The sequence below is a fragment of the Athene noctua genome, chromosome 3 (genome assembly GCF_965140245.1).
Source record: "Athene noctua chromosome 3, bAthNoc1.hap1.1, whole genome shotgun sequence".
NCBI classification, from domain to species: domain Eukaryota; kingdom Metazoa; phylum Chordata; class Aves; order Strigiformes; family Strigidae; genus Athene; species Athene noctua.
Window position 1 is genome coordinate 19,068,810 of NC_134039.1, and position 11,779 is coordinate 19,080,588.

Below are 11,779 nucleotides of genomic sequence, written 5' to 3' on the forward strand. Positions count from 1 at the left end.
CCTACTCAGACCTTCGAAAAAAATTTACAAGAACATGAAAGAAAAATCACCCAACACTAGCACCTGTTTTCACAAGTGCCCAAATGCATTTTGTGAATCATGTTAAGCAGCTCTCAGAAGGCAACAACTTTAAAACTGTTAACTGCAAGTATTGTGAAACCATAAAAACAATCCCAAGGGACAAACACACCTCATGTCAAAATTTGGGTATAAGCCTGTTTTTCACCCCACCCCCCCAAAAAAAACCCAAAAAAAAGTAGTAAGTTTCTGATCTACTAGCTCATGACACAGGATTTCCTTGGAAACCCACTTTTACTATATTCACAAATGGTAGCTTGTGCTAGCACAGAATTCTCTCCTGCATCATGTGCTGCCTGCCTGGAAAGGGCAAGTTTTCTACTGCTTACTAAAACAATCCCATAGGATGCTGTGTAGGACTCATGTCTTCAATGGATTAGAGTTTTCTCCTAGCCAAAGCATACTACCACTTCAGTAAAATAAAGACTGATTTAAACATTAGTATATTAGCTGTCAGACATATCAAAAGAGTTCTATTCAAAGAGAGGCTTAAGCAGGCTCATCAATGGCCACAGGTACATTACAGTGTACATTAATGGCCAGAGGTTCACCACACTCAGGCATTCTACACATGCACTAGCATGAGAACAGCAAAAAGCTAGCAGGTCATACATAAGAAGTTAACATCAACAGCAGATGATTTCTTGGGAACAATAATTTTCTTTGCTTTTGTGTAATCTCTTGAGACAACTGATAATACAGCTACACTGCTACACCAGCATTACTACCATTAGAGCACTGCTGAAATAACCATCTCATTACACACAGTAATGAAACTGTATTTTATTATAAGCAAAACCAGCTTTTATATCACCAAGAAACCAGGACCTATACACTTTTTAAAGAGCTACCCATGTAGAAACTGCTGTACTAGAAATCAACTCCTACTTCCAATTAGAGAAAAAAGCATGGAGTGTTATGAAAAGAAACAAAACCAAAAGTAATCAGAAAAAAGACGACCTAATTATGTAAAATCTGCCAATATCATGGTCCTTCTAGACAACAGTCACTAGCTCCAATTCACAGTATTCCAAAATAAAACTGACTGCTTGTTTAAACTTTCTTCATATTTTCTGCTTACCAAATCCCAGACATGCAGTTTGGCAAAGACATTCTACTAGTCCACACTGTGCTCTTCAGAACCATTTTAGCATTTCCTTCTTCAAAAAAAAAACCCCAAACCAAAACCAACAACCCAACACAAAAGTCACTGAGTACATATACTGCATCTTTGGAGGAGGGGAAAGGGTGGGGTGTCTGATGCAGTGAAAAAGCTACATGGACAACTCATAGGCAACAGCAGAAGCATATCCAAGTCTGGAGAAAGGCAGGAAACCATCCTCAGTATTCCAAATTGAAAGGGTAGTCCTTGTGAGTTTTGCACCTGGAGGAAATCAAAGAGGAAAGATTATCTCATGTCTGAAAGACACTATATGCAGCTGTAACCACTGCAAAAAGTCACCCAGGGAGGACCTGAACCATGTAAAAGCAATAAGTTTCTGTTTTCCTTGGTGACGTGCTGCATTTGTAAAATGAAAGATTCTTGAGTGACTTCTGTTGCTTGGACTCTGACCATTTCAGGCCAAGCAACTTAGGTGCTTTGTAGATTCAAGGTTTCATTGTTTACTGCCAGGAAGACCTTTTTTGCAGCCTTTCAACAAAGATTTTGTATCTGGCTTTAGGCTTCCAAGTTGCAAATCCTCATGTTACTTTTTGAATGTTCATCCACTTTCCCAAACACTTCTGAAGAACATACAGTCAGTTTTTATAATATATTTAAGGAAAGACAAAATACCAGAAGCAAAGTTAATCAAGAATTTCAGTCTATGTCATGCTCATTTCTCCAACACAGACAAAATAAAAGTTATGAGTAAGAAGCCTTCTGTTGTAACTCCATCTACAAAAGGTTTTTTGGAGACTGAACTGAAAATGAACATGAAGTTTGTTTTATGCTCACTGTGATTTGGTTCATAACATGAACATTTAAAATTTCTTTGAGGATGACCCCTTTGGAAATTGAATTTGTATATCCTGAATTTCAACCAAGCCTAGTATCTATACTATGTACTAAATTATAACATACTGGTAACTTAACAGCTTGAAAAAAACTCACTGCCACTTACGTGCTCATTGCACAGACTCTCCAGTTTCTATTAAAGCTGAGAATAGTTTCCATCTCCTCTTTAGTCAATTCAAAGTCAAACACCTAACAAAAGAAACAGCTGGAAATCACCTCTTTGAAGAAATCAGAGATTGTAAGCAGAAATGCACAAAATTAAAGAACAAGTCCACAGTGTAGGGGTGCTTTTTAGAAAAAACAAAAAAAGACTGTTTCATGAGGAGGGAAAGTCAAAAGGTGGCTCTGGATTTCTAAGACTCCACTAGCTGGAGTGGGGAAGGGAGGTAAGCATGGAGAGGGAGGAATTAAAAACAAAAAAAAATCTCCAGTTGCAGTAACATGTGCCAGTTGTTTTTAGAAGTTTGGAGAACATGTGGTGCAGCAGAATGCCTCCATCCTCCCTCTGAAAGATGCATCTTTCTGTCCCATTCCAAAGAAACACCTACAAGACTTTAATATTCCACCTAATGCAACCAAGTGTTTTCCAAAGTTCTAATACTTGTTTCAGTCAAGGACCACTGAATCAACAGCAGTGATGTGGTTTATGGACACCAGGCCTCTTATAACAGTGCTTGCTCTACATAAGCCTTTTGTGGTATATTACTGCACTCAGGCCCCAAGCAAGCTCTGTCAAGACAGCTCATCCACACGACATAGAACAGGAAGCATTCACATAACACAACTGCCGAGATTATCAGCAGTGTTTCCCACAGCTTTTTTCACTCCTGCTCTCCAACTGTAACTCTAAGCTGAGCCCTCAGCAGACCATAAGTAAACATACAGAGACAAAAAGCCCAGTCCTCTTGCCTGAGGACTTGGGAAGGGTGTAAAAGGATTGCTGCTTGCTCTGCAGGGGAAAGGCATGCCATCCCTCAACATGCCAGGCACCCAGGTCACTTCTAATGACTCACCTTGAAGTTCTCAACAATGCGCTGTGGTGTGACAGACTTGGGAATCACAATCACATTTCTCTGAATGTGGAACCGAATGAGAACCTGCAAGAGGCAGAGATAGGATGGCTTTTGTTCTATAGCAAGCAGAACCTGTTCCAACAATTGTTAGAAACTGTACAATTCAGCAGAATTAACTCATTTCTGTAGAGCTGCATTTCAAATCATACCTGAATTCTAAGCAGCACCTTCCAAAGAGGAAATACAGAAGTAGTGGAGCCCCACACAGGCCTCCTTTCTCCTTTCCCATCCAATTTAGTGATGCTCAGTTCCTTTCTTTCCCACCTAGACTTTTAGTAGTCTATATATGGGTTCACTTCTCTGCAACAGGACTTGAGGGGAAGACTGAAATATGACAGCATCTGAAGATGGGTCAAGAAAATGTTTCTTGTCCATGGCCAGAGAGCCCTGGCAAGCATGTGTTGCAGGCCACATAGTAACGATACCTGTGTCACTACTTAACACAAGACAAGAGCACCACAGGTGACAGGGAACTAAGTGCTGGCCTAATTGGCATTAGCTGTTACATGAAGAAGTACTTGCTGTCCATCTCCTACATACCTGTGCTGGGGTTTTGTTGTGCTTGGTTGCAATCTCTTTGATCTTGGGGTCATCCAGAAGGGAAGGATCCTCTGGCTTAGCCCTAAAGACAGGAAAGAAGATCAGTAGCAAGAAACCTCCATAGGTCCAACCTAGAAGAGATCTGTACCTGGATTAGTATTTAATGGTGCACTTGTAGTCTCAAAGTTTCAAGCATAATCCATGCCAGCTCACTTGCAAAGCACAAAGTGATTTTACCATGGTCGGTCAGGAGAGCCAAGGGGACTGTATGCTGTCACAGCAATCTCCTTGGATTGACAGTACTTGATCAGCTTCTCCTGGGTAAGGTATGGATGACATTCGATCTGCCAACATAAAAGTACAGAGATTGACAGTGATTTAACTGCTTTAATATGTTCCAGGGATTAATTTAAATCAAAGGTGGATTTTAGTGTGTGTGTGATATTACTCAGCCTTTGTTTTCTGTAAACACCCCACCCACCCTCCCCCCCTCCTTTCTATTCGTAGTATTTCTCCTTGCAATGAAGGGTCTAAGGACTGTAATGCCACTCCTTAAAACTTTGCTGCTCCATATAAGCTCCAACATATGGGATGACCAGCTACATAATTGCTTAAATAGAACAGCTCAATAAAATGCACACAGAAGAGAACTGTAAAATCATAACAGGACAGCAGACCAGTATACAGAGTTCTCTTTTAATCCCTAATTAAACATGCCATAATGTTTTACAACTACCATATTAGCTTCAGTATCAGTATTGTTTCATTCATTTTTATTTGCTTTGTGTCAATACTGAATACCTCTAGTCTGCAAGCAGTGAGAATGGCTAACTGCTACAGATTTTAGACCTTCCACATACTGTCCGTTATACTTTTTATAAGCACAGGTGTACTTACCATGAATTTCCATGGGAATATCTATGTAACAGAATACAGACTCCTTAAGTGACTCTGTATTCTGGCAAGCTAAAGCCCAGATATGAAGTAGGGAACAGGATTATTCATGTGTCAGGAGCAATCAATGAACATGAATATTTGATACTTTGCATAGAGGGACTTTCAGGATAGTTCCACACCAGGGAGCACTACTTTTCCTTCAGCAGGCAACATCAGGAACCTTTTTGACTATGCTGTCATTCAAGCCTTCTGCAGCCTGCTGCTGCATTCTGAGGGAAGTCCCTGGAAACTTGTGCTACTGGCAGGTGGATCAAGAGTGCAAAACATGGTATCAGTTTACAGCCTTGAGTGCTTTATTTGTGGTTCTAACTGCTTGCTGTTATCAGAAGCCTGCAGGGCTGTTTTCCTTCTCAGGCATGTTAGAATAGTAAACGACAGAACATGTAACTCAATTTTTGGGACAGATTATACATATTTATTTTGCTTCAGAAGCTCCAGAAACATAGCTACTCAGCAATAACAGAGCACCTGGTTGTTTACTCAGCTCTTCAATAGGTAGAATTTACATGATATAAGTGAGGCAAAGTCATCCTTACCTGCCCACTGACACTCAAATTGAAAACCTTCTGAGCTACATTATCTAGTTGTATGTTTGCACCAGGATGAAAAGCCTATTATGTACATTTAAACAAGTACCTTAAACTATTGCAATCTGTACTGTATGATAATGATCAAGTACTTAAGAGTCAGATTTCCTTACTGAACTAAGTACTAGTATCACTGTAATGTAATTACTACCTTGCCAAATTAATTTCTCACCACATATAAAAGCAATGTGCATACCAACTGCATTCAAATTAAGAATGGGATTGACACCAAATACAGGGGATTACCAGATTACATGTGAAACATCTGCACAGAGAAAGTGCAGAAGCACTATCACCAACTGGTGTTAGTAACAGACAAGCTTTCAGGCTTGCAAGCATTTTTTTCAGAAGCAGTAAATTTTGAAGGACAGGGACTAAAGACACATTGCTCTGAGACTGCCTTGATTATAGTAATCAGAGTTTGAGAACATTTGCAAGGGTGAGACATATAAAGTCAGTGTACTCTGTTCAAGAGACAAGGGTGATTATCAACTGGCACTGGGGTGTGGCAGATGTTGAAAGGTATCATAAGACTTCTACTAAGTATCCTAAAAGTACACTGGGACTGAGAATGAGAATACTTAACAGAAAACTGAATTTTGCACTTGTCAGAATGTTTCAGTTTTACGTTGACTTCTGGAGAAAAAGCCTACTAACTTTCTGAAAAAGAGGTGTTAAAATTCCTTTTCAATACATATGCTCACACTATCACAATAAAAGAATCACTTCTTATAATCAGTTAGCAATAACAGACTTCAGTCCTTCAAACACCATAGCAATCAAGGACAAGTCTAGACTGACCCCACAGGGGGCTATGCTTGGACCTGTACTTTTCAACAACTTGTGTCAGGCTGTAATCTTGTCAAAATTGTAGGTGATGCCAGATGGGAGGACGACCAGTCAATGCACTCAAGGGCAGGGCTGCCACTTCTGAGGTACCCACTCAGGCAAGAACTGGCCAACAAAAAAGTTACAAAATTCAACAAGGCTGTACACAAAACCCTGCACCTGGAAAGTAAAAGCCCCTGGCAGTAACATAGGTTGGAGCCTGACTACCTGCAAAGCAGCTATGCTAGAAACAGCCTGTGGGCCATAGCAGGCTGAGCTGAACATGAGCCAGTAACGAGCCCTGGGGCAGCAGGAACACAGACAGTAAATTGTGGGAAGTGATCATTTGCATCTACTCATCACTTGTCAGACCACCTTTATAATGCTATGTCCAGTTTTCCCCCTTCCTAGCCCCCTCAGTAGTTGACTGTCATGAATTCAGCAGAAGGCCACCAGGATGGCTGGGGGGCTGAAGAATCTGCTGTATTGGGAAAGGCTGAGGGAGTTGGGCTTGTTCAGCCTGGAGAAGGGAAGGCTTCATGTGTCCTAGTAGCAACTTGTCAATACCTAAAAGAAGGTAATTCAAAGACAAGACAAGATATTCAGTGGTGCATGGTGAGAGGACAGGAGACAACAGGTGTAAGATGAAACAAGAGAGGTTGAGACTGGATACAAGAAAGCTCCCTCCCCCATACATCCAAGGCAGGAGATAAGGCAGGGGAGCACACTGCCTAGAGAGGCTGTGCATCTCCATCCTTGCAGGTGTTCAAGATGAATAAAGATGTGGGCAACCTGGTCTGATCTCATAGCTGACATTGCTGAGTTTTGAATTACAGCATATCATCTCCCAAGGCCTCCTGTCATCTGACTTTTCCTAAAATTTTATTCAAGTGCTGTCTATATACCTTGACACTTCTACTTTATGGCCTACCTTGTAACTCCCTTTCTTCCTTCCTCCTAATCCTTATCAAGTCTGTAAGCAGTCCATAAAGCGTGTTTCTGTTCTACTCCCTCAGTCATCAGCAACAGGAAATGGCCCCTCCACAGAAGAGTTGCAAAATGGTCATCCAATTCTGTTAAGTCTTCATACACATACAGTAGGTTTTACTCTGTTTCAAGGAAGTTTTTAAAGCTCATCCGATTTCCTTCTGCCTCTCCTCTCCCCCCAGAAAACCCAAACCCAATAAAGAAAAGGGTTTCTGGAGTTTCTCCTTGCAGATTTCCCAGCAGTAGTGCATCGAGAAGTAGTTGAAGGGGGGAAATTGAGAGAACATGCTGTGTCTACTCCATTCTCTCTTTCTATAACCTTTATTTCATAATAAGATCTTAGCAATTCTTAAAAAAACAACCAACCAAAAAGTACCACCACTCAAACATTTGCTGCTGTCACTTCGCAGCTTACCTGGTTATTTGCAGGCTTGTATTTCAGTCCTGGCTTGCTCAAGATTCTTTCAATCTGCTCATGGTTAAAGTTGGAGATGCCAATGGCTTTTACCAGACCAGCATCCACCAGCTCTTCCATGGCCTAACAGAAAGAAGCACAAAGTCAGCATCTAGTACACATGACAGGTCCTGAAGAACACCTTCCTGAAACAGCTTATTTCCTTCACGAGAAGCACAAAATAAACATTTAGATTTTCAGTGTTCAGGTCTGAAGAAAAAACCCAGAGCACTATTATATTTGTGCTAGGTCTCCTATTTCAGAAAGCTTGAAGACTCATTGAGATTGTGGAAATTCACAGCAAATGAGAAGTGGAAAATAGCAATATCCAACAATCTGCTATTGTATCACTGAGTCCTTCCAAGTAGTTTTACATATGAGACAATTTAGAATGCTGAAAGTAATGAAAACATGGAAGAGACTGCTGAGAACAGAAGACATGATTCTCTTGCTGCGGCTAAACTTACCTCCCATGTATGTAGAATATCTGTGTTGCTGGGTATAGACATGCCTTTTTCATCTGTGGGAAACAGCTCCTCTCCTGCCTGTCAGTGACAAAGAAAATGCTTGAAACACTTTGTTGGGAAGTTAGGTTAACACCAGCTGAAGGCCACAATATAACAAACTCCAACTGCAGGACACTACTTATTATCTACATATGTATTAAGATAATATTCAGATTCATTATCCACATTATTTTCTTTTGCTTTCACATATGATTATGGCATTTTTGCCCACAGCGATCCCAATAGGGATGGGTACTTCTGCTGGACAGTGTCCTCTGGCTCATCAACATACATATGATGCAACATAAGTCTCCACTTGTAGAATTATAGCCAGTTTACAAGTTTACTTTCTGTATTACAAAGATACATAGTCCTTATGAGGAAATAATGAAGTGTTTTATTAAAATATGTAATAAGGTCCCACTTAGGACCTGGAACATGTTCAGCCTATACTGGAACAGACCTACTGACATGTCTTTCACAGGGAGACTCATTGTTTAAGTTGCTGGCATAGGGAATGTTAAAACAGCCTGTGTCCCAGTTAAGACTAGAAGCCAGGTATCAGTTTCATTCAAACCCAGTTGTTTTCTACTGATGTACATTATTACACCACAATACATTTTCACTTTGATAGTTCTGTCAATATGGAACTAATTTTAAAAGTACATAAACTATGAAAAAGTTGATCTCAGAAGCAACAAGTAAAAAGAAAGTTTTGATCAGGCTCTAACAAAGACTAAGCTTAAACATTCTGAGACACGAGTTCCTTTACATGCAGTCAGTAAAAGAGTTAGGAACTCAAGTTTCCCCTTTTGAAATCCAAGGTCTGTGGAACACTAAGGCTCCTACAGCAAAGGTCAGTTCAATCTGTACTGTATTAAAGGACCAAGTGATTAAAGACAAAAATGGAAGACAAACATTCTCTTGTTCTGCAATTCTGTAACATGCAGAGGAAAGAATTTCTGTCAGGCAGCAAAGCACAGCCCTCCTTCCCATAAAGAGGGAACTACATCATTGGCAGATGAGTATACTTTGGATTTGTAGAAGACAACACATACGCAACAATCAAAAGGAAAGTAACATAACTTATGCTTTCAGCAGGAAAGCCTGCCCCTAGTTCAAGGTCTACCTCTTCCATGATCAAAAGGGCAGAGGAAGCTGTGCAAGCAGGAATCTCAGAGGTAGGGATCAAGAGGCTGGCTCACATGGCCAGAGTAAAGCTGAGCACCAGAGTAGTGCTGGCATACAACAGACATATGATGATCTGTTGGTTGGAGCAATTACCAGGCTGTAAAGCCATACAGCTATTCAGAAGTGCCAGTCTAAACAGACAGAGCAAAGGGCATTGCTGTTACTGTACCTTAAAACCAAGAGGCCAGTGGATGAGGTAGAGATCCAGGTAATCCAGTTTCAGGGCAGCAAGAGTCTTCTGGCAGGCTCCCTTCACCAGAGGCTTTTCATGAAATGTACACCATAGCTAGAGACAAAAAGCCAAGGCACACCATGACCTCCTGGGTTAAAGCTCTTGGGACCCTTCTGTCCTGTTCAGAGTGCCTGTCCCCTTAGGAACGTGATGTGGAACTAGGTCATGCTACTGATCTTCAAATAGGGTTGCTCTGTGAGTGGGACTAGCCTGTGATACTGGCAGCAACATGTGCAATGGTAGCACACACGACTGAATCGTGTCATGGCAGACAGCAGCAGTCTGGTTTAATTAACTAAGATTTCTTTTAAAAACCACATACTAGAAGGTCAGATACTGCATGAAAGAGAACAATATAACTTAATGCCAGGAAGTTTAAAGCATCACCTGTATCAGTGGTACATACCCTGTATAATTCTCCATGCAGGATGAGGCAAAGTAGCTTGTCTCAGGAGTGGCCTAAGTGTTCTGAATTGTTCCATGCTGCATCATAGAGTAGGAAAGTAAAGAACTGGGGGGTTACTATGAGAAAACTGGTGTCTTCTAGGGCCCTACATCACCAGATCCATACCTTACTGACAATGAAGAGGTCCTCTCGTTTCACAGCACCTTCCTTGATTTTTTGCCGGATCCCATCCCCAACTTCATTTTCATTTTGGTACACATAGGCACAGTCAAAGTGACGGTACCCAGCATCAATAGCAGCCATCACTGCAGCTGTCACCTTCCCTGGTGGGGACTGAAAAAATAATATCCAAAAAACTCTAATCAATATATATTGAAGACCTTTATCCTAGCAAGATAAATATAAGAAATCCACCTCACCCAAAGCAATCCCCCAATTCAAATAAAGCAAAACACACCAACAGCATGAAAAACATCCCCCTGCAGCATTCTTGATTCCGTATACATCTTGAATGCAGGCACCTCAGCTTAAAGCCAGTCTCCAGCCGTCCCTCTGTCCCCCCACTCCCGGGCAGGGCTCAGCCCAACAGCTTTGCAGAGCTGAAGCCCCAGCGCCAGGACGGTTCGCCAAGGCCCTCTCACTGCCCCATGCCACTTCCAGAAGATAAGGCCCCGGCAGCCGCTAGCCAGCGCGGCTTTGCCAGCGGAGTGGCCTCAGCGACCCGCGCCCCCGGGCGTCCCTGCGGCGGTGCAGGAACCCGGGCTGCTGCGAGGAGGCACCGGGCAGGGAAGGACCCCTCGGTACCAAGCGCCGCAGCGGCAGCCCCGTGCCGAGCTGGGTGCCGCGGCGGCGCGGCTAACACTGGGCCGGGCCCGGGCTGGCGGCGGGGACTAGGCCCCGAGCAGGGCCCAGCTCCGGCCACGGCTGCGCCCGCAGAGGCCAGGCCGCCCCCTCTCTGTCCTCAGCACGGGACCGAGAAATGTTGCCCGTCCGGCCGGGGCGGCAGCGGGTAGGGCTGGGCACTGCCGCCCTCCCGCCGCCAGCGAGGCGGGGGGTGCAACAGCCACAAGCTGTTGTCATTACCTTCCACGTGCCCAGCCCCAGGATGGGCATCTTGGCCCCGGTGTTCAGCTGCACGCAGGCCGCCATACCCCGCACGCCCCCAGAAGCACCACCACAGCGCTGGCTGCCGGGCCAGCGCCTTTAATAGCGGCCGGGCCCGCCCCGCCCCGGCGCGGCACGGAGGGGGGATGGCGGGGCGGGGCGCGGCGGGGCGGGGCGGGGCGCGGCGCTGAACTCCGGAGCGCAGCTGCTGGGCCCGGGCCCGGGGGCTTGGCTCTGTGCAGTCCGGGTAGGGGGCTGAGGGCCGAAGGAGGCCGCGTCTGTGAGCCCCGGCGCCGGGGTGAGCGTCACGCAGCGACCCGGGTTGTGTCAGACGGTGTTGAGGCCGCGGCTGCGGTGGCCTCACGTGAAAGGCGTGCGGTGTTGGGTCGTGCCACCGCGCCCGGCTGGTGGCCCTCCCGCAGCGTCTCTGCCCCGTGATGTCACCTCTCTGCCGTCCCCGGGGTGGGGGTGGCAGAGGGGACGTGTGACAGAGGTGTCTCCCTGCACCCTAAGAGACGTTTTCGGGTTGTGTCTCTCAGGCCAAGGGAGGGCTGAGCCCTTCGTTGGAGCAGCGTGTTCCCACGACAGGGATGGTGGCCTGGGCTGGTGCCCCTTGTCGGAGCCTTGTGACCCACCGTGCTGATACAGCCGGATGGCTAGAGAAACGCTGGTGTGGCTGGCTTGTGAGAGTGGCGAGAACCTGCTCCCTGCTTCAGATGGGACAAATACAGCTTCCACTTCGGGGGAAAGTGAGCTGTGGCTTAAGAGTAATTTAGAATAAAGTGAGTTTAAGAAAATAAATCTATTTTGAACGTTGGA

At 44.3% G+C, this 11,779-nt stretch overlaps 1 protein-coding gene across 1 annotated transcript; it reads right to left on the bottom strand.

Moving 5' to 3' along the window:
- Positions 1–841: 841 nt before the first annotated feature.
- LOC141958998 (aldo-keto reductase family 1 member B1-like) lies at positions 842–11,095 on the bottom strand. Its single transcript, XM_074902184.1, has 10 exons — positions 10,940–11,095; positions 10,022–10,189; positions 9,388–9,504; positions 7,989–8,066; positions 7,483–7,605; positions 3,946–4,052; positions 3,709–3,790; positions 3,109–3,192; positions 2,202–2,284; positions 842–1,462 (listed from the first exon to the last, which is right to left on the bottom strand). Exons 1-10 carry the CDS (start codon positions 11,003–11,005, stop codon positions 1,420–1,422), a joined length of 951 nt encoding a protein of 316 aa, XP_074758285.1. The 5' UTR covers positions 11,006–11,095; the 3' UTR covers positions 842–1,419.
- Between the last annotated feature and the right edge of the window lie 684 nt (positions 11,096–11,779).